The sequence below is a fragment of the Pleurodeles waltl genome, chromosome 2_1 (genome assembly GCF_031143425.1).
Source record: "Pleurodeles waltl isolate 20211129_DDA chromosome 2_1, aPleWal1.hap1.20221129, whole genome shotgun sequence".
In the NCBI taxonomy this organism is placed as follows: Eukaryota; Metazoa; Chordata; class Amphibia; order Caudata; family Salamandridae; genus Pleurodeles; species Pleurodeles waltl.
Window position 1 is genome coordinate 621867698 of NC_090438.1, and position 22435 is coordinate 621890132.

The 22435-nt window shown below is 45.5% G+C and overlaps 1 protein-coding gene across 2 annotated transcripts in view; it reads left to right on the forward strand.

Moving 5' to 3' along the window:
• Positions 1-22435, forward strand: part of SUGCT (succinyl-CoA:glutarate-CoA transferase) — a 2876649-nt gene that overhangs the window by 1262957 nt on the left and 1591257 nt on the right. For both annotated transcript variants that reach the window (XM_069215909.1, XM_069215917.1), the window contains exon 10: positions 5617-5688. In XM_069215909.1, coding sequence (XP_069072010.1) covers positions 5617-5688 — 72 coding nt within the window. The remainder of the gene's footprint in view (positions 1-5616; positions 5689-22435) is intronic.

Consider the following 22435-nt stretch of genomic DNA (forward strand, 5'->3'; position numbering starts at 1 on the left):
CTGTCATTGTCTTTCAAATAAAGGAGCTCACTTGATTGTCCAACCACCCATCCATATGTATGAGGAGAGTGAAGAGGTACAATGCCATAAGCTTATAATTACTTGGGTGTGAGACTAGCTCAGGTGTATTCCTTTTAGATCATTCAATTTCTCAAACCTTTCACACTTTAGCGATTTTAGTGATTACTTCATGGGACTATCTGATTTTCTCTTAAGTGCCTGTGTAGCTATTTTTCACAACCCAGGCGTCCATCTGAATGGTTTTGGTGAAATATTTATTAGGCTTGGGTGGAATTTTTTAATTCTGCCAGTGGAAGTGGAGGAATTTGGTAATTCTGCGTTACTCTTATAACAAACAATTACATAAAAATTATGTTGCTCCGCTTTCAAAATTTATCTGCAGTAAATTGTTTGTAAAGTGGGCCGGAAGAGGGAGCAGTCGTTCTAGGTTTAAAAAATCACTGCATATTAAAGTTTAATCAGCAGTAATTTTTAAACTGCAGTAATTTTTAAACACCTCTTGTGGCCCTGTTTAGAAACCACCGCAGTTCATACCTTACATACTCTGCAGTAATCACTGCTGAGGGGTATATACTGCTAAGAAAAGAGTGCAGCCAAATACCACTGCACATTAAATTTAAATCTGCAGTGTTTTTTAAACATAGGGGGACTGCCTCCTCTTCCAGCCCTGTTTAAAAATCACAGCACAGCATAGCAGTGCATACCCCTCTGTGCCCATACATACTCTGTAATAGTTACTGCAGAGTATGTAAGGGCACAGAGGGGTTATGCACTGCAGAGTCATATGCAGTGCTTTCTAGTGTCGGTAATTACTCAGAGTATGTAAGGGTCCCGACCGGTATTTGGATGTGCTATTTTCTTCGTGCAAAATGCATCCGTGCATCCATTTGTGGACATGAGGGAGCATTTTGTGCTAAGGAAATAGTGCCAAGTTGCCACTCTAGCCCATTGTTGAATTCTGCAGAATCTTGCAGAAATTTAATGGAGTTCTGTGGAATTCTGTGGAATCCAACCCTGCCCAATTCCGGCCACCCCTGCTTTGTATGAACACATACTAAGGTGGCCAAAAGACTCAAGGCCTCAATACAAGGCCTTTGCATCACTGTTGTGTCATTTTGTTTTGATGCAGCAGTGGCACTCACAGTGCTTTACACTGCTCCAGATTTACAAACTGATGCATTGAGCCCTAAAATGTATGTTGTGTAGGCGTCCCCAAAGGAAAAGCCATGCAGAACTGACACAGTGAAATTTACAATATTTCATTGCATCATTCTGCGACTTCATTGCGTCAGAATTTAACCGCCTGCTCAGAGCAGGTGTAAAATTGATGCAGGGCTTTTCTCAATGGGGACCTCCTCACATTGCTGGAGTAGCATCATGTTTTTTGCACTAGTCCAGCAATAAATGAGTTTAGCGCCAACAGGTGCAACAGAATGTGACACATCTGTGAAAACATGTGCCATGGAGCTCTGTGATGTAAATATAGCACATCCCTGGTGTTGTTAGGGGATCCTAGGGCAGTGCAAGAAATCTGGTGCATTGAACCGGTGCATCAGTTTCTTGAAAATGAGGCCCTCAGTATAAGGAGACATCAGAAGTGATAAAACAACTGTGCAGGCACAGCAACGGTAGAGTGGATTTACTTCAGCTTTAGGAATGGTCAATATGACCAAAAGGGACCAGAAATTACATGCTGTGGATACAGCAAAAAAATGAGACACCAACAAAAAGAAGAGGTGTGCACGTGTATCTGCTGATACGAGGCACAACTGCTGTGAAGCTAGTACCTACCAGTAATAGAACAGTAATGAAAATTGTCACAAGAAAGCTGCCTTATTAAAATGTTTAGGATACATTTACTGGCCAATGATACAGAGCATTCGCTTGATTTGGGCAGACATGTAGTGTTGATATTTAAATATCAGTGACAAAACTGCATTACTTACTTTTCTTCAAATCTCTGCTGCTGTGTTACTGTTTTAGTGAATTGATTTTGAGCATAGCTCACAAACAGGAATGTGAAAAAGTAAGAAATGTGCTTCCAAAGCTTTCCTGTTATATTGGTAGATAAATACTGTGGAATTCCCAAAGGGTTCCAGAGGTACTCCAGAAAGTCTGCAGCAGTCACATAATTCTAGCAGTACTCAGATAAGTAACATCTATCAGGTATATACATGTTAGAACTGACACCCTTGGGTTGTAGTCCCCCAGACATTTTGCCTTCACCCCTCCTGTTTTGCTGAATTCATTTTTTTGTCTTTAGGACTTTTTGCATGTTCCCACTGCTAACAATTGCTGGAGTGCATATATGCTCTCCCCAAAACATGTTTAATTTGGCTAACATCAGATTGGCACATTTAATTTACTTGTAAATCTCTAGTAAAGTGGTACCACATGTACTCAGTTTTGTTAAATTCAAATTAAATTAAATTAAATGCTAATAGTGGGCCTGCAGCTCTCATTGTGCCACTCACTAAAGTAACCTTTTGAAACGTGTTAGGCCTGCCACTGCAATTTGCAGTGCACTTTTAAACTGCCATTTCAACCTGAAGAAACACACCTCTTGCCAGGCCTAAACCTTCCTTCTTAATCCATATAAGCCACTCGTAAGGGTAGACCCTAGAGGCTCACAGGGCAGAGTGGATTGTATTTAAAAGGTAGGACCAGTGGGTTTAAGTTTTACATGTACTGGTAGTGAAATACTCCTAAAGTTGTTTTTTACTATCTCATAGCTGCCAAGTTACCCAGGTCCATGTGTGATGTGCTGCTCCTGTCCAAGTATTTTCCTCTGAATTCTGGTACTTTTGTAGTCCTGTTTTATAATGGTATATACAAAACCAAAAGTCCCAGAATTCAAAGAAAAACCTGGACTGGAGCAGGACATCATGCATGGACCTGGGAAACCTGGCAGGGCTGTTACCTCTAATATATGATAACATTGGGTTACTTTATTACAATTAATAAATGGTAACTTAAGTTGGTGAGCAGTTAAGTAAATCATGTTTACACTCAAATTAAGTGTAATTTAAGACACTATTTAATGGTAAAGTCAGATTTTAAGTCACAATTCTGAAACCGTCACTTTTAGAAAGTTGACATCTTCTTGTCCTAACAGTTTGGTGGCAGCGCACACACCAATTTTCGTGCCACCAGCCTATTGCCATCCTAGATCACTGAGAACCTGGGCAGGGGAAGAAAGGACATTTTCAGAACCAGATGTGGGGGGGTGGTCTAGTAGTTTCCCCCCACTTCAAAGGCTGGCACCAGGGATAAAAACTAGACATCTTGAACAACTCATCAGATAATGTCTGGACCTGTGGAAGATTCAGAAGAAGGCTGCTGAAAGGACTGCCCTGCTTCCCTACTGCCTGAGAAAGGAAGACTGGACCTTCTCTTTGAACTGGGAACTGCCAGAGTGACTCCAAGGGCTAGCTGACTACAGTAGTGTGAACTACAGGGACATCACAAGCTCCAATCTGTGTAGCTTTCCTGATCCTACTGGGCCTGCTTTGCCCTGCTGCTGACCTCTGCTGAAGTGAGTCAGAATGCCCACAAGTCCATTCCCCCCGATCTTGGACTCTTGGCTGGCACGGAAGTGCACTCCTTCAGGCCCACAGCTGTGTGTGTGTTCTCAGCACCAATCCAGCATGATGCAACCTAATGCAGGACCTTGCAGCTCCTGATCAGCAGGCTCATCAGAATCAATGCAGCATGATGCATCTAGACACAGGACCTTGCATCGTAGTACCTCGCAGCTCCTGATCGGCAGCCTCACTGGAAGGTTTTTATTCATTAAAATCTATTCTATTTTCTGGATTGGTGTGGGATTTCTCTTGTGTTGTGCTTTCATTTTTTAAATGTTTCATGGCTTCATAAATATTTTACACATTGCCTCTAAGATAAGCCTGTTTTTTGCCTTGCCACCAGATAGTTAATTTAGTGACTTTAGTGACTTTTTTTCGTTCACCCTGACAAGGATTGTGGTTGTTGCTTGAGAAATCTTTCAATCCCCTCAACCAATAACTCAATTTCTCACAATACAAAGATGTGATGCTACTATGAATGTGTCTATTTGACTTTTTCTTCTTGTAAAATGTGTTTTTCACAACAGAACCCTCTTCTGCGCTCTTATTAAATGCAGGTGTAGCCTCCCCATTCCTATCCTGGAAACTCGCTTTCCCTCAAAATGACAAGAGTACATGTATCAGTAAAGTGGGTTTTCCATTTGAGAAACTACCTGCAAGGAGTATGAAAAAAACAACAAAGTTGAAGGTTGTAGCTGTTTACCTACTTTTGGAAGAAGGGCTATCTTTGAGTACCCATAAACCAGCCCTTAACGTAATTTGCTCATGTGAATATTTCACCGACCTGGTGGCATTCCGGTATTGGAGAATTCCTTTTGCTAGGGCAACATTCTGCCAGTCATATTTCTGGGGATCAGTATTAGGGTTTTGCTCTGGCCAGTGTATTCATTTATGCACCTTGAAGTTACTCGGTGTGTGCGAAACGATTTTTTTTTAATTAGGCCATGAGTGTCTTACATGCCTGTTTGGTTGTCAGGCACGATATAATGTATTCCCTTTAGTTGCTGATGTGGAACGTATTTTTTTTTGTTGTTATTAATGGCATTTGGCATTTACCTTGGGTTGGTGTGAACTTGATATTTTTTTTAGTCTTGAGGATATGCTAGTTAATTCCGTTTGTTTCTGTAGTCATTTCACTGTTCAAATTTTTTTGCATTTAGGCTACTATCTGCAATTTCTTCACAGCACTGCATTATGTTTAATATTTAGCATGGCAGAATATTAGACCTTTGGGTAAAACAGATTAATCTCTCTTACTGACTGCTTTTTTGGAGATTACTGAGCGCCTTTTTGTGTTGCTACTGAGATATTCCGATAAAACTCAAGGAGTTATAAAACCTTCTTATTCTCGTCTTTGATTATTATTCTTTCCATTGACGGATGATTGGAAGGATAAATAAAAAATCCTGGATGATAACAACAATTACAGAGCTTTATTTCCTCTGTTTTAGGAACAGCTTGCTGTTCACAAAAAATGGTCACAGATATTGTTGATCGGTTCAAAAGAGACTTTCAAATTTCATGTAGGCCAATCTCACGTGTCATAGACAACCCTTTCTTGTTTTTGTCAGGCTGTGTAGTTTTGCAGAATTCAAAGTACCAAAATCTGAAGAAAAAGCAAGAACTAGTACAGCGTGTGAAATCTGATGAAGGAAATCTGGAGATATCAGTGGAAAAAGGTGCGCAACGTATACCCTCATGCAAGTGAAGTCCTTTACAAAAAAAGCAATGCTGCATACAGAAAATATTCTGTTATACACTTTCATTAGGGCTGGCAAGATTTAGACTTTATTTGGAAAGAAAACAAGCTTGTTACAATCAGTCAGTAGTACTCCTATTAGATATACTGTACCACTGTACAGCAGATATATTGTAGACAATTTCAAAGCAATAACCTAAAGCACTCAGACACCTCTGACATGAAGGAAATTGCTCAGAAATTATTTTTACAAAACTAAATTTCACGTTTCCATTTTCAATGTGTAAAAATCTGCTTTTAATTATTTTTCAGGCCTTTAAAACGAAAGATGGCTATATTGTGATTGGAGCGGGGAATGATCAACAGTTTGTCACCATATGCAAGGTACAGTAGGAATGCTTTGGTCTTGCAATGTGGAATATTTGTCTTGGATTGACCCTGCGTTAATAAAATCAGAAGCCAAAAGCAATGTGTTTGCCTGGCACACAGTTTTGAAATGCTAGGTGTTACAAAATACGGCTAATAAGAATCTCTCAGTTTCATCAACCTGCAACTCTCCGCCTTGTTAACCCATTTAAAACAATTTTGGGCACTGCAGTCCATAAATTGACTGCCTTGCCAGGCATGCAGCCAGATACAATGTTATTAAATTTAATGGAGTATGAAAAAGAACATTTTGTAGAAGTAAGAAGTAACGATGGGAAGGGAGAAGACTTAATGAATCACTTCGAGGATATTATTGTTCCACAAGGAAGCTCAAAGTACGGAAGGTGGGAAGGGAGGGGAACACTTGTTGAAGGGGATTTAAAACAAGAACAGAGAAAATTGATTCAAACGTTTGATCTGGGATCAAAGGGCCCTTATTTTAATTGGTCAGTGCCACAGATATGAGACATGCAGAGCGTTGTGCCTGCGAAGTAATAATTTAAGGGCAGGTTTAAATGTGAGCAGATGTTCTGCTCCTTTTAGTTGAGCACTTGGGATCTCCTAGGAAAAAGTGGATATCATCGAATTACTATTTCACATTTATTATTGTTATTGGAAATAACAGTAGTGCATTTTGTAGCTTTTAATGTTGTATTCGTCCACAAAGACCACTTGTTACTGTGAAACATATTTTTTAAAGAGATTACACCATCTGACATATTTTGTAGTGTTTTTTTAGCAAAGTGCCCAATTTAGGTAACCGTACAGGTAAATACAAATCCAACTATTCAAAATATGTTCTTTTTAATATTTTTCCTTTTCTCAGGTTATGATTTTTAGAAACATTGTGACAGTTTAATAGGAATAGTTATATTTCTGTTTTTAAGAGTTTGTCCTGCCCTCAGAAAAATGTGAGTGCATAGCTAAACCACAGATGTGATTTTCCTGGTTACAATAGAGTTTTTTTCGAATTGTTTCCATGCACCTTGAGTTGGAACTAACCTTGAAGGTCATGTCTGCTACTTGTGGGGTAAATTTTTTGAACTTTTAGTACAACTCTAACACACTTGTTTCAGAATAATAATGACACAACTGGTTTTGATGTTACAAGGGTCTGCTCTGAGGCCTCTGAGGCTTTATTAGAGGAGTAATTACTGTGTAATTATTACACAAACTGGCATTCACGAAGGCAAACAAATAAACGTAGGGAGATAATTTTGCTTTCTAACAACAAGAGGCTTTAAGATACGAAACGACAGAGTATGTCAGACATAAATAAAAATAATGTTTTAACTCTGTTGAGAAACAGCACGGAAATATAATTACCCTTTTAAAGTCGTTCATGAGTCCTCTAAACGTAGTAGAGGGCTGTTAGCTCAACAAGCATAAATGAAAACATGACTGCTTTGTATCTAGAAAAGCTAAGACTGAAAATAAATAGACGACATACCTTATGTTTTTCTGATTCCCACCAGCAATTGGTATCTGGTTGCATAGCAAAACACACCCAAGGCATTTGGGGATTTCGTAGTCCTAACGTTTCTGCTGTGAAGATGCAAGCATTAAAAGTACCTAATACTGTGAAACACGTTGGCATGGTATTTTCTCCTCAAGATCTTAACCTGATACATTTCTCATTCAAATGCATATTTTGCTCTTTGGCCAGCTATATTCGCCGATTGTACCGGTTTTGATTTGCACATTGCCGTCTGGTGTTGCTCCATTGTTTCCGTAGTTGTTTTGTCAAAGAGAGAGAAGCACTTCGACCTGTGCTCAAACTATATGGCCTCTCTAATAGCAAAAACGCGTTTGATTCAGTTTCATGAGATCATTTTTAGCTGTCATGACACATTTACATTTTCAGATTAAGTATATGACAGCGTTCTAGACCCTGTATAGGAACCCAATGGCCAAAGCGGTGTCAACCCATTAAAGTATCGGAAAGGGAACCTGCTAACAGTGTCCACTTTCCTCTTTGTTATTTTCAGTGCTTATAGCGCTTTTGGCAGAGAAACTGCGAACACATTTAAAATTCCTCCCAAGCCCTGCACAAAAGATACACTTTTCACAATAAGGTCTTTGATCTCCATCCAGGCATTTTAGTGCAAACCAGCAAGGTAAAGGAGTATGACGAGCCTCCATATCACCCTTGTATTAGTTTCCCCAACTCTCCCATTTCTTATTAATTATTTCTTCCGATTTGTTCCTGATGCAGAGCACCTTGCTAGGAATGAAAGCTGTGCTTCGAGATAATAGCCTCCAAAATCCGTGGTCCAGACAACTCCACACCCCCTTCAGATAGAGTTTTGAGTACTTACAGACTACTTTCTTTTGTTTTCTACCATTGACCAGCTTGTTTAGCAAGCTATTAAGCTACCATCCCTGCAATATATAGAGAAGCCTAGGCAGCATTAAGATTTTGGACAGGTCAACGTCGCGACGAACAGCAAAAGTCCCATCAAGCCTTCACTGACTTTTAAAGTCCTTCTGAACCTTTGCCCTGTTTCTCTGAAACACATCTTCATTTTTGTGACTCCCATCTCCATGTCAGGCCCACCTTAGTTATCTCTGCCTTTAACTGCCCATCAGGACCCCCACTATAGAAAACGTGGACATGCTTCAGTTTTAAAGTAAAGTGTGATCTAATGTTCTCACTTTCTTTTAAGAGTCTGGAGACAGACTCTCCAGGCTCTTATGTCAAGTCATAATTAGTCCTCTTAGAATGAAACTACGTCGGATTTACAACTCACAAACTCATTTTGCATCTGACAAACTTCTCTAAACCTCCTTGCCGGTGGTCCGGTTGTTGAAAAATACTGGTGAAGAGTGAGGGACCCCTCTATGCCAGTTCTTACTTTTTTCCTGTCACTGAGCATACAAGACTTTAACCCACTTGAGAGTTCAGAAGCCAAATGTTATAAGTAACATTTCTCAAAAAAAGAAGTCCACATTCACAGTGCCTAACACTTTTCCAGCATCTGTCAATGCCACTACACAAGTCTCCTGCATCTTTTCCATTTCAGCAAGTACAAGGCTTGCGACTGAATCAGTAATGCGTGTAATCTATAGCCACTCTGCCAGTCCTATGGCTAGTACTTTGCAAAAATATTGTCTTGTAATTTTAGGATATTGGAAGGACAATCACCTCTGTTTCCTTCAGACATTGGTTCTGACTAGCTTCCTATAAAATCAACAGGAACCCGACCACCAAAACTATCTGAATCGTGTGGTTAAACACCAGAATCTCTTACTGACGAGGGATCATACTGGAAGTCATGCTTGTAACAGCTGTAATTGCTATTTCTACCTCCTCCCCTTCTCAAGTGGACTTTCTAGCACTGCCCTTGTGCTATAACTATATTTCCGCCATGTGCTCTTGACAAGGGGCTGGTGCTGTGAGTATAACAATTGAAAGTAGAAGCACAGAACACCATTCATGTTATGTTAAATAAACACCCAAAAGCCATGCTGCTTTGTAATAGATGTAGTGATATATCTAGAGACCTTTCATGATTCCAGGCTTACCAGAGACTGTCCACTTTCCTTTCTGTCCCTACTGTCATCGTGCTCTCCACACTCAGGGTTTGCTCTAATTGCCTCCATTGGTCCGCACTTGCAGCTTTGTGTTTCAACGTTAATAGGAGTTCACCCTCTAGCTCTGAGGTTTTGGTTTCACTTTGCTTCACTGTTGTTTGAATTAACATTCTGTTGGTCCCATTTTACTCACTTATACAAAGTGTCATAGCTAAACGCTGAAATTTGGGGTAGAGACTGAGGGCCTCATTTAGAGTTTGATTAATGGGTACCTTTACTCGTGATGGATACCCCGTCTGCCTTATTACAAGTGAATTATAGCCTAATGCTCTTGCAAAAAAGTAAACAGTAAGGGCCAGATGTAGGTAGGTTTCCTTTTGCGAGGTGCAAATTGCGAGTCCCAGCGTCTCGCAATTTGCACCTCGCAAAAGGAAATGCAGAAAGCTGTCTCAGACACCTTCTGCGACTCGCTATGGGGTCGCAAAGACCCACCTCATAAATATTTATGAGGTGGGTCGCAGTTTGCGACCCCATAGCGAGTCTAGGCACTCACGGGGATGGTGGCCTGCTGGAGACAGTAGACCTCCATGTCCGTGACTGCTTTGCAATAAAGCAGTTTTTTTTTTCTCTTTGCAGCCCGTTTTCCTTAAAGGAAAACGAGCTGCAAATAGAAAAAATACTGAAACCTTTTAGTTTTGTTTTTTTTCAGAGTAGGCAGTGGTCCATAGGACCACTGCCTGCTCTGAAAAAATATTCTTGTGAGCATTCACAAAGGGGAAGGGGTCCCATGGGGACCCCTTCCCGTTTACAAATGAGTTACCATCCACTTCAAGTGGATGGTAACTGCGAGTTGATTTGCGACCGCTTTCGCGGTCACAAATCAACTTACATCACGGTGCGACTTGCAAATAGGTAGGGAACACCCCTTCCTATTGCGAGTCTGAAACACATTTTGCGAGTCGGTACCGACTCGCAAAATGTGTTTCTGCATCGCATAGGGGCTTTTGCGCCTCGCAAAAGCCTTCTTACATCTGGCCCTAAATCCCCACATTTCATTTGCGAGAATTGAACTGTTGTTGATTTTGTGGTTTCTTTCTTTAAATCCCACATCTCTAATCTAATTTGCAATCCATTTCCAGGTTGGTATTCATAGATACCATGTGCCCCAAATTAACTCTCACTATCAGGATGAGTGGCTTGAGAAACCCCAAAACAGCAGATCCCCAGATGTATCAAATTGTTCTTTGCTCGCAAGAGCATAATCTGAATTTGTAAATATGCTATGCACTTGTCACGTAAAAAGAAACACTTTCTGTGCTTCAGCCACACATCCATCATCCTCCGTGATCTCTATGTTTCTGACACAACCCTATTTTGGCAGCCATCGTTGTAAGTACCATATGTTATGTATAATGTAATACAAAACTGAAATAGTGATGGTATCATTATTTAATTACGTATATGTTCACTGTGAAGAGTGGATGCTCCCTCTATCTAGTTATTGATCATTGGAGGAGCATCCTGCATGGCTATTCTGGTAGTTATGCCTTATTTACAGTCCCTTCCCTGGTCACCTGGCCATATCTGATGCAGTACTCGTGCTGCTGGTGCCAATTGTAATAGCTTAGTACTGGTTCGTTATAAAATGGACCCTTTTCGTTACTGCCAAAAGTGAACAGGAGACCATGAACCCTCAGACACACATTCCAGGCCGAAAATATAAGTACAAAATAAATATTAAACATAAGCACCACACTGACCCTGAAGACATCTCATAAAAGCAACCACAAGGCAACACTCACAGCTGCTTATATCCATTGACGTCATTTAGGGGTCACCAGGGGTCGCAGATGCGACCCCTGGCTTGCCCTTTGCAACTTTTGGCTTCAGAGGATGTTGAAGATTGCGACGCCTAGGGACAATGTATGCAAAATCCGGGCAGACAGCAGCTATAAATCTGTGCTGAGCTGATGAGGCATCGATTTCACTGGCGCTGCGTAGATTTTTCAGGTGAAGTGTAAATTTTTCTGCTGCTTGGCTCCTGGGTGTGGATTTTCACTCTGGTTCTTCCAGCTTCTCCTTCCAGAGGTTCAGGGATTGGATGTGGCACCACTTGGAAACTCAGGTGGTTGCAGTAAGAGAGCCCAGGTCCTGGCAGATGATGTCTTTGATGTCCCTGAAACTTCTTAACAGGAGACACTTCACAAGCAGGATACACAGCAAAGCCCAGTCTTTGACCTCTAGAAGGCAGAAGCACCAACTGCAGGCCAACCCAGCATAGCACACATAGCAAAGGGGCAGTACTCCTCCTCCAGCTCTTCTCCTTGGCAGAGGTTCCTCTTGATCCAGAAGTATTCTAAAAATCTGGGTTTTTGGGTCCACTACTTATACTAATTTCTGCCTTTGAAGTAGGCAGACTTCAAAGGAAAGTCTCTGTTGTTCACAAGATCCTGCCTTTCCCAGGCCTGGCCCCAGACACACTCCAGGGGGCTGAAGACTGCATTGTGTGAGGACAGGCAAAGCCCTTTCAGGTGCAGGTGTCAGGTCCTCCCTCCCCACTCTAGGCCAGGAGAGTCATTAGGATATGCAGGAAACACCTCAGCTCCCTTTGTGCCACTGTCTAGAGGGAATTCAGAAACAGCCCAGCTGTCAGTCTGACCCAGACGTTGATTCCACGTGCAGGCAAAGGCACAGAATATTTGAGCTAGAAAATGACCTCTTTCTAAAAGTGGCATTTTCAAACAGACAATCCAAAAACCAACTCTACCAAAAGATGTATTTTTAAATGATCTCCTCCCAATGAGAAACTGCACTTAAAAGGTATTTAAAGGCAGACCCCATGTTAACCTATGAGAGAGATAACCCCTGCAATAGTGCAAATCGAATTTGGCAGTATTTCACTATCAGGACATGTAAACACACCAGTACATGTGCTACCTTTTAAATACACTGCACCCTGCCCATGGAGTTACTTAGGCCTACATTAGGGGTGACTTCAATGTAGTAAAAGAGAAGGTTTGGTTGGGCCTGGCAACTGGGTACACTTGCCAGGTTGAATTAGCAGTGCAAGACTGCACACACAGACATTACAATGACAGGTCTGAGACATCTTTACAGGGCTGCCCATATGTGTGGCAAAATCAGTGCTGCAGGACACTAATAGCATTTGATTTACAGGCCCTGGGCACCTCTAGTGCACTTTACTAGGGACTTACTAGTAAATCACATATGCCAATCAGGGATAACCAATCATAATCACAATTTATACAGGAACCACTTGCACTTTAGCACTGGTAAGCAGTGGTAAAGTACCCAGAGTACCAAAAACCAGTAAAAACTAATTCCAGCCCACAGTCAAAAATAAAGGAAGCAGAGGCAAAATGACAGGGTAAACCACCTCAAGGATGCCTGGTCTAACAGGATTTTTTTACGCTTTTGTGTATTTGTGGCAGTTGTTTGTTGTGACTGTTTTTCTGATCTTCAATGCCAATAGTTAGGGTGGGATGTCGGTATCCTAATGCAGTTTATGTATTTTTACTCTTGTCCTTCTTTCACACCTGTGCTCTGAGGGTGCCTTTTTGATATTAGAAGGATGCATAAATTGACATTGATTTGCCGTAGTTCTTAATTGTTTGTTGTGTTTTTGTGCTGCCAGATATTGTCATGATAGATGAGTTATTCATATTCTGTTGTGCTTGAAGTGGAGCCCATGATTTAGGTTTATTCACTGACCTACATTTGACGGTGTGTCAGAAATGCCTCCATTTATCCAATTTACTGTATCCACTAGTACTTTACCTGCACTGTGTGTTGATTTAGTTCACTCAAAATCCTTAGATTTTTAGTTGAATTTTACTAATTTTTGTTAAAGTTCACTTCTGCTATTACATGTCCATCTACAAGTAGCCACCTTGGCCTGACTCTTAGTGTCCATAACTATATAGTTCGAAGAAACATCTGGTGTTAAACCTTTTGTGAGTCTAGAAATAATGCTCACAGGGGACAGATGCTCAGCAGAACAAGGGAAATGTTATGAAGAGTTCATGCACCCATTGTGTACTAAATCTGCTGCACATCTTCAGCCTGGTACTTCCTTCTGGCTTAGCTTCTGAAAGACACACTGTGATTAATTGAGTGATTTAATTTAACTTGGGAACAATTCATAAACTCATTAAAAGTATATGTCTCAGAGAAATATGCAATTTATTGAGGGTACTCGATGTCCCAGTATGCTAGGCAATCTTTGGTCTCATAAATGTTCCCATAAAACTGCCAAATACTGTCTGAACATGATTTCATTTGCAGGTTTACTTCTCGTTTCTGGGTGGATTGTTCTTGTTAGAGTTTTCATGGGCAATTTTGTTAAATGAGTTTCTCTTTTGGGAATATGTAACATGTTTCGTCATTATTTTTCCTGAAGACATAAAACATTTACGTTGGAAAAGCCAGCAGGTCTTGCTGTTTTAAAAGAAGCATTGACAGTTTCATGCACTTCAAAAGCAGCAGTCAAAAGTTGTCTGATGCAGGCTGCAGTACCTTAAGCAATTACTAGGGGTCCCTTTTTCCCATAAATGCCACCTCAGGGCAGGTGTAAGACAAACACACTGCAGATGGGGGAGGTACGTAAGTTAGGGCAAGTTTTATTAGGTATAGTGGTAGAAGTGAGGCATGGTAAGTATTGTAGGTAGATGAGGTATGATAGATTGGTATGGTAGATATGGTAGATTAGGTATGGTAAGGTAGCTAGGTAAGTTAGATAGTTTAGATATGTTAGGTAGGCAAGGTACTATAGGTAGGTATAGGATGTAAATTAGTATTGGAGAAATATATGAATGGTGTGATAACTTGGTAGGTGCGGTAAGTAGCTCTCATAGGTTATGTATGTTAGGTTAGGTATGGTAGGCTGATTCGGTATGGTAGGTATGCATGGCAGGAATGGAAGGTGTGGTGGGTTAGTTATGGAAAGTATAGAAAGAGGTAAGTAGACTAAGTATGGCAGGTTAGTATGTTAGGTTTGTACGGTAGGTATGTATTTCAGATGGGACTGGTAAGTGGGCAGAAATTATAGGTTAGTTATGGTAGGTAGCTATGCTAGGTAGGGGAGATATGGTAGGTAGATGATATTGTACGTATGGCGTTTAGGTATGGCAGAATAGGCTTTTTCAGTTAGATATGGTAGGTTTTGTATGGTATAAGCTAATAATTTATGTGGCGGAAGACAATGTACCACCCACTGTATTACAAGGCACCAATCCGCCAGCTTTTCCGGGGCAGTACCAATGTCATCAAAAGCACGGCGGAAACAGGACACAGAAGGGAAACCACTCACCTCTCAACACCCAACGAGGAACCAGGACACCATGGAGCCCAAGTTACAGGTGCTACCAATGTTGGTTTACCTCCTCTTCTACCAGGAGCAGCAAAGACAGCGGCGACGACCACAGTGAGTACTGCACCTAGTACACAGGGGAGGGGGGGAAGAAAAAGAGAGTGACACATGCACGCAACACCCTCACCCACGACACCTTACACACAAATACATGCTGCAACATTACATATACACCCCGTAACCCTCTAGAAGAACGCAAAGGACAAAAGGGAGTGATTGTAACAAGTGTAATCATCTAAAAATCAGATATGGAAACAGGTCCGTAACTGATCAGTATAAGCAAGTATGTACAGCAACTACACAAGTCCGGATAGTGTTCCATTCATTGTCCGTGGACCAGTGGTCCCAAAATGCATGGGCGAAGCCCACACATGATACCTGTCCCTAAACTGAGAGAACACTGCTGGGCCATCAGGAAAAACAAAAAAAAAACAGGCACCTCTGGGGGAAGGGGAGGAGGGCACCTCAGCCGGATGAAGGGACGACGCCACTGCTCCATGAGGGGGCTCCATGCCCACTGATTGGTTCTGGGGAGTGCAAAGCCACAGTCTCACAAGTCTCTCAAGTGGGTGGTTTGCCCACTGATGGGTCCTGGGGAGTGCAAAACCACAGTCTCACAAGTCTCTCAAGTGGGTGGTTTGCCCACTGATTGGTCCTGGGGAGTGCAAAGCCACAGTCTCACAATTCTCTCAAGTGGGTGGTTTGCCCACTGATGGGTCCTGGGGAGTGCAAAGCCACACTCTCACAAGTTTCTCAAGTGGGTGGTTTGCCCACTGATTGGTCCTGGGGAGTGCAAAGCCACAGTCTCTCTAGTGGATCCTTTTCTCCACTGGTTCTGGAGGAGGCTTGGTGCCCAGAGTGCTTCACCCTGCCAAGGACTGGGGTAGTGGATGCTGTTCTCCACTGGTTCTGGAGGGGGCTTGGTGCCCAGGGTGCTTCATCCTGCCAAGGACTGGGGTAGTGGATGCTGTTCTCCACTGGTTCTGGATGGAGCTCGGTACCCAGAGTGCTTCATCCTGCCAAGGACTGGGGTAGTGGATGCTGTTCTCCACTGGTTCTGGAGGGGGCTTGGTGCCCAGAGTGCTTCACATGGTGTGTGGCAGTTCTCATTCCCGCACATGGGTGTCAGAGCCACGAGATTTCATGGGAACAGGTAGCATGATACTCCATGGAGGCAGAGACACACTCCACCCTGCGGCGACTCAGCCTGCCAACTGCTGGTACTGCCAGTGCTGGTTGTGGTGCCTCGTGTATGCTGTGCAAGGTCCTGGACATCTCCTGCAGCCTCGTACGACTGCCCACTGGGGATGATGTCCATGTCAGCTGTGGTGGCACAGTCTGAGTATGTCGCGGGGCAGGTGGCGGTGGTTGCGGCGGTGTCAGTGGTGGACATGCTGGCGGTGGTGCATGTGTCAGCACCTGTGGAGGGAGACACCAGGACCTCAGACGGCTGCCCACTGGGGATGATTCTGGGGACTGGAGCAGAGGCAGCAGGAGTGCAGGTGGCGGTGGAGGTGGTGATGGTTGCGGCGGTGTCCACCATAGTACAGGTTGCTGTTCTGACCTGCAGAAGGGGTGTCACCTGTCCCTCATCCTGAGGCTCCGTGCCCTGAGCTGTCTTCCCTTTAGCCTTGTGTCCCTTCCCCACCTTGGAAGTCACTACTGGGACCTTGGCACTGTCCGATTTTGTCTTGGGGGAGGCCTTTCTGCTTGGTTGGTGCGGCTTGTCCTTACGGCATGTTGTCTCCTTCTTCACCTTGGCAGGTGGCGGAATAGGGTGATCCTTGGCCTCATTAGGTGGCGCACTGGCAGCTCTGATGGGTGCGGCCCGTGAAGTTACAGGACTTGCAGGGACCACAGTGCTGGAGGATTTCGTGGCTGAGGTGCTGGGCTGGGATCTGGACATCCTGGCCCTAGGAGAAGGACGGGGGGTGTAGGGAAGAGGTCAAAGTTAGCGAGGAAAAGTTTTTTAGACACACTGGGATGGGAAGATGGAGGGGGTTTGGGAGTGGATGAAGAGGTAGTGGTTGTAGGAGGTGTATGTCTGCTGAACTTGGGTGACGGTGCATGGGCTGGAGGCTGTTGTGAGGTGGATGGCTGTTGAGTGGGTGTGTGCCGGCGTTTGTGTAATTTGGGAAGAGGACTCACAGACACACTGGTAGGGGACACAGGGGATGTGTGCATGGTAGTGGGGGTGGTGATTGCACGTGAGAGGTGTGTGGTGATGGGCATGTTGGTGATGGAGGTAGTGGCTGAGGATGTAGTGCATGCAGGTGTGAGTGGAGACGAGACAGGGAGGGAGGTGGAGGACGTGCAAGGGGTGGACACAGTGGAAGCAGTGGATGTTGGTGTGTCTGCATGGGTATGGTGCTTGTGTGAGTGCCTGTGGGATGTGTGGTGCTTATGTTTGCCATGTCCACTCTTGTGTGTTGATGAGTGTGAATGCTTGTCTGATGGTGTGCTTGGGACAGGCTGAGGTACAGGGGATTGGGTCTGGGTAGTGTAAGTTGGAGGGGGGAGGCTGGACACAGGGACAATGGCTGCCATCAGTACTGAGGCCAGAGCCTGAAATGCTCTTGGTTGGGCCACCATGCCAGAATGAATGCCCTCCAGGTATGCATTTGTTTGCTGCAAATGCCTCTCGACACCCTGGATGGCATTCAAAATGGTTGATTGCCCAAAAGTGAGGGATCTCAGGAGGTCAATATCCTCTTCACTGAGGGCAGCAGGGCTGACAGGGGCAGGGCCTGAGGTGACTGGAGCAAAGGAGATGCCCACCCTCCTGGGTGAGCGGGCACGGGAAACTCGATGAGGGGCTGCTGGGAGGGCGGTGCTGGTAGGGGGGCTGCCGGCAGTACCTGGTGTTGCAGTGGGCACAGAGGTGCCCTCCACCGCAAGGGAGCTCCCATCAGAGGAGGAGTCGCTGACGCTGGGGTCTCCTCCTGTCCTCGTCGTGGACCTCCCCTCGCCCTCTGTCCCACTGGTGCCTTCAGACTCCGTACATTCACCCTCCAGGGCCATGTGGGTTGCAGCTCCCCCCTGCTCTGGTGCCACTGCTCCTCCGCCAGATGATGCTAATGCACACAAGGACAGGGTGACAAAACAAAAAGGGGGGCAAAGACAGAGGAGAGACATGTTCAATGTCTGCAACAACACCACTGTTGGCGGACACAACACACAGGGAGCAGCCCTATGCACTAGGCCATGCACTAACAGTTCAGGGGAAAATCACATGCCCATGGTGGACTGTGCCTATACCCATTTGATGCACACCTGGAACCCACAGGAGCCTGACTAGGTGTAGAGGGCCACTACCACTTTTGGGGTTGGACTGGCACTGAGCCTGCCTAACAATGGATCTACCCTGGCACGCTTGCCCCACCCTAGGGGAACCCACAGCCCTCTTCCCACACGCAGAAACCTCCTAAAGCGCGCAGAGTCAGCTGCATGAGACAGTACTCACCCCTTTGTGGCTGCTGTGATGCCCTCAAGCGCCCATCCAACTCCGGATATGCCACCGACAGGATCCGATACATCAAGGAGGTCATGGTGTGAGGGCATCCCCAGCTGGGCCTCCGCGGTCTTCTTGGTCCAGCGGCGCAGGTCCTCCCATCTTTTGCGGCAGTGGGTTCTCCGTCTATGGTAGACCCCCAGGGTCTGCACTTCCTTGGCGATGGCATGCCAAATACCCTTCTTCTGGTGGGCACTGACCTAGAGGAAATGTAAAGTAGGAATGGCTTTTCCTCCCCCGTCCGGTTATTCTTACTCATTGGCCACAACCACCGACCCTGGCCCACACACACCTACACTGACCATCCTCACATGCTGGCCTCTGCCCACCCCCCACCTGTGTCTTCCATCGACGCCACTCCATACATTAATGTCCCATCCATCATGCTCACAGTGTACTCACCTGTTTGTCTGGTGGACCGTAGAGTTGTGTGTACTGGGGGAGGACCCCATATACCAGTTTGTCCAACTCCTCCGTAGTGAAAGCAGGGGCACTTTCCCCAGACACTGTAGCCATTGTCGCTTCCAGACTCAGGTCACAGCAGCACTTGCAGTGTAGGTCCTCTCCTGTTGAAGGTCAGGTATCATGTGAGTGAACAGATAGAAAATGGCGGTCACGTCCGTAGCGGTGCGTACCGTCACTGCCGGCGTACATCGTCAGTTGCTCCTGGAACCCATAGGGCCTAATGATAACCAATGCTGAATTGCACCACGGTGTTCGTCTGCCTACCGCGACGGTGGACAACGCCAGCGCAGTTACCTCATTTCCCCTTGTCCCTCCTTACAGGTCAGACAGCCGCCATTTCAGGTGGCCACATGGCAGGCCAAATAACTGCATCACAGCAGTTTTGTGCAGGAATACGGGCATACAGCGCTAAACACAGATTACATCCCATTTGTTCTAAACACCCTTGTGAAACCTATGTGGTGTATGACCCTCTGCTCACCCTTCTCCTGCATAGGGCACGTCCGATGGGGCAGATGATGAGATGGCATCATCCTCCGTTATAGAGACCCCTGGTGGACCTGTCGACAATGAAAGACAGACACATCATCATCACATACAGACTTGATCGTGCCACAATCCTAGAACTGTGTGCCCAGTTGGAGCCAGACCAGATGTCAGCTATCTGCCATCCCACAGGAATCCCCCCTCTAGTGCAGGTCCTGTCAGTACTCCATTTCCTGGCCAATGGGTCCTTTCAAACAACAATGGCCATGACATCAGGGATGTCACAGCCAATGTTCTCTAACGTGTTGACAAGAGTGTTGTCTGCCCTGCTGAAACACATACGCAGCTACATAGTATTCCCCCAGATGGAGGATTTGCCCACAGTGAAAGGTGACTTCTATGCCCTGGAACATATCCCCAACAATATTGGTGCCATTGATGGTACACATGTGGCATTTGTCCCCCCCTCCCAGAAATGAACAGGTGTACAGAAACCTCAAAAGCTACCATTCAATGAATGTGCAGATGGTGTGTTTGGCAGACCAGTAAATCTCCCATGTGAATGCCAAGTATCCTGGCTCAGTGCATGACGCTTACATTTTGAGGAAGAGCAGCATCCCTTATGTGATGGGCCAACTCCAGAGGCACCGGGTGTGGCTTATAGGTGAGCCCAAGGTCCCAACACAGATTACATAGGTGTCTGGCTATGGTAGAGTCCCTAATGGTTGGTGTATGTCTCACAGTTGTCCCTCTATATTTGTAGGTGACTCTGGTTACCCCAACCTCTCATGGCTACTGACCCCAGTGAGGAATCCCAGGACAGGGGCAGAGGAACGCTACAATGAAGCACATGGGCGGACTGGGAGGGTAATTGAGTGTACTTTCGGCCTTCTGAAGGCCAGGTTCCGGTGCCTCCATCTGACAGGTGGCTCCCTATACTACTCACCGAAGAAGGTGTGCCAGATCATGGTGGCATGCTGTATGTTGCACAACCTGGCTTTGCGACGCCAGGTGCCTTTTCTGCAGGAGGATGGGCCTGATGATGGTCTTGTGGCAGCTGTGGAGCCTGTGGACAGTGAACAAGAGGAGGCATAAGAAGAAGATATTAACAACCGAAACAACATCATCATGCAATACTTCCAGTGAGACACAGATAAGAGACTGGCACTGCTCCTCTCATATCAGACTACTGTAGGACATTCCTTGATTCTGCATTTTTGCCTCTGTGTATGGATCCTGACACTTCACTTTGGCTTTCCATTTCATAGACCTGTGTACCACTTTCTGCCTTCTGCTATGTTTACTGCTGTCCAACAACTGTCTAACATTGACATTGCTATTTTTCTGAAAGTTTTCAATAACACATTTGTGAAAGTACAGACTGACTCCAGATTGATTTGTGATTCAAGGGTGTTTATTTCTGTGCTAATAAGAAGAGGGGGCTGTGCAATGGTCTGGGGTGATGGTGGAGGAATGTCCATGGTAGAGTCCAGTCTATTGGCATCACAGGTGCATTGTCCAAGGGGGCATAGGAAGTGGAGTAATGGCAGTTGAAAGTGGACAGGGTAACAGAGTGGGACAGAAGGGTGACTATCAGGAGAGTCCTATATCCTGGTGGGGGTCTTGGCAATGTTCTCTGTCTTTATCCTGGATCTCAGGGACCATTTGCGTAGTGGTTCTCCTTCTGGAGGGGGTGGGGTGCTGCTGGCCTGTTGGTCCTGTGGCGGGACCTCCTGTCCACTAGCGCTTGTGGAGGTGGAGGGCTGTTCATTGTTCAGGCTAGTGTCAGGGGCCCATTGGTGTGCCACTGTGTCCCTCATGGTGTTGACCATATCTGCCAGCACCCCTGCCATGGTGACCAGGGTGTTGTTAATGGACTTCAAGTCCTCCCTGATCCCCAGGTAGTGTTCCTCCTGCAGCCACTGGGTCTCCTTAAACTTGGCCAGTACCGTGCCCATGGTCTCCTGGGAATGATGGTATGCTTCCATGATGTTGGAGAGTGCATCGTGGAGAGTGGGTTCCATGGGCCTGTCCTCCCCCTGTCGCACAGCAGTCCTCCCAGCTTCCCTGTTGTCCTGTGCCTCCGTCCCCTGCACCGTGTGCCCACTGACCACAGGTCCCTGATTATCTTGGGTCAGTGGGTTGCCTGGGGTCCCTGTAGTGGTGGACACACTGCTGCTTGACGTGTCCTGGGGACAGTGGCATGGGTCCGCTGGGTGGGTGCTGTGGGGGTGTTTCCTGAGGGAGGAGGTTCTGTGGTTGTTTGTGACAGTGGCAGGGGAACCGACTGTCCCGAGGTCCCTGATGGGCCGGGCTGGTCATCTTGATCCAGGCGTGCAGAGCTGCTGTCGTCACTGTGGGCCTCTTCTGTGGGGGGACTGGATATGTCTTGCACCTCCTGTCCGGTGACATTGGGGGGTAAATGCATAGTTATTGTATCTCTGTTTGCCCTCTTGTCCAATGTGTGAGTTACCCTCTACTCTTGTGCTTGGCTTATTGTCTTTGGCCTTGTGTGATTGTTAATTTTGGGGCCTGGGTGAGTATCTGTACTGGACATGCTTTGATGATGGGTGTCCATGCATTGGTGTGACATGCAAGCCTTGGGATTGGGATGTGTGGGTTGTGATAGTGGGGTATCTGTGGGGTGTTGGGGTGATGGGTGTGAGGGTGGGGTAGGAGTTTGTGATGGCATGCAGGTAGGGATGGGGGGATATAGTAGTAAAGATATGACTTACCAGAGTCAAGTCCTCCTGCTACTCCTGTGAGGCCCTCAGGATGCAGAATTGCCAAGACTTGCTTCTCCCATGTTGTTAGTTGTGGGGGAGGAGGTTGGGGTCCACCACCAGTCCTCTGTACTGCTACCTGGTGTCTGGATACCACAGAACGCACCTTCCCCCGTAGGTCGTTCCACCTCTCCCTGATGTCATCCTGTGTTCTTGGATGCATTGGTCATGCACTGCATTGACCCTGTCGAGAATTCTCCGCCATAGCTCCATCTTCCTTGCAATGGATGTCTGCTGCACCTGTGATCCGAATAGCTGTGGCTCTACCCGGCTCTACCCGGATGATTTCCTCCACCATGACCCTGATCTCCTCCTCAGAGAACTTTGAGGTGCCATGATGTGGTGTGGGTGAGGTGTGAGGTGCTGTCTGTCGTGATGTGTGGGGGGGTGTGTTGGGGTGTGTTCTTTGAGTTGCCTGGATGTTGTATGAGTGATGGTGTTGTATGCCTGTGGATGCTGGTGTTGTGTTTGATATTCTCTCTCTCTGGGCTTCTTCAAAACGGGTCATTGTAAGGGGTTGTGGGTAAAGCGGGTGTG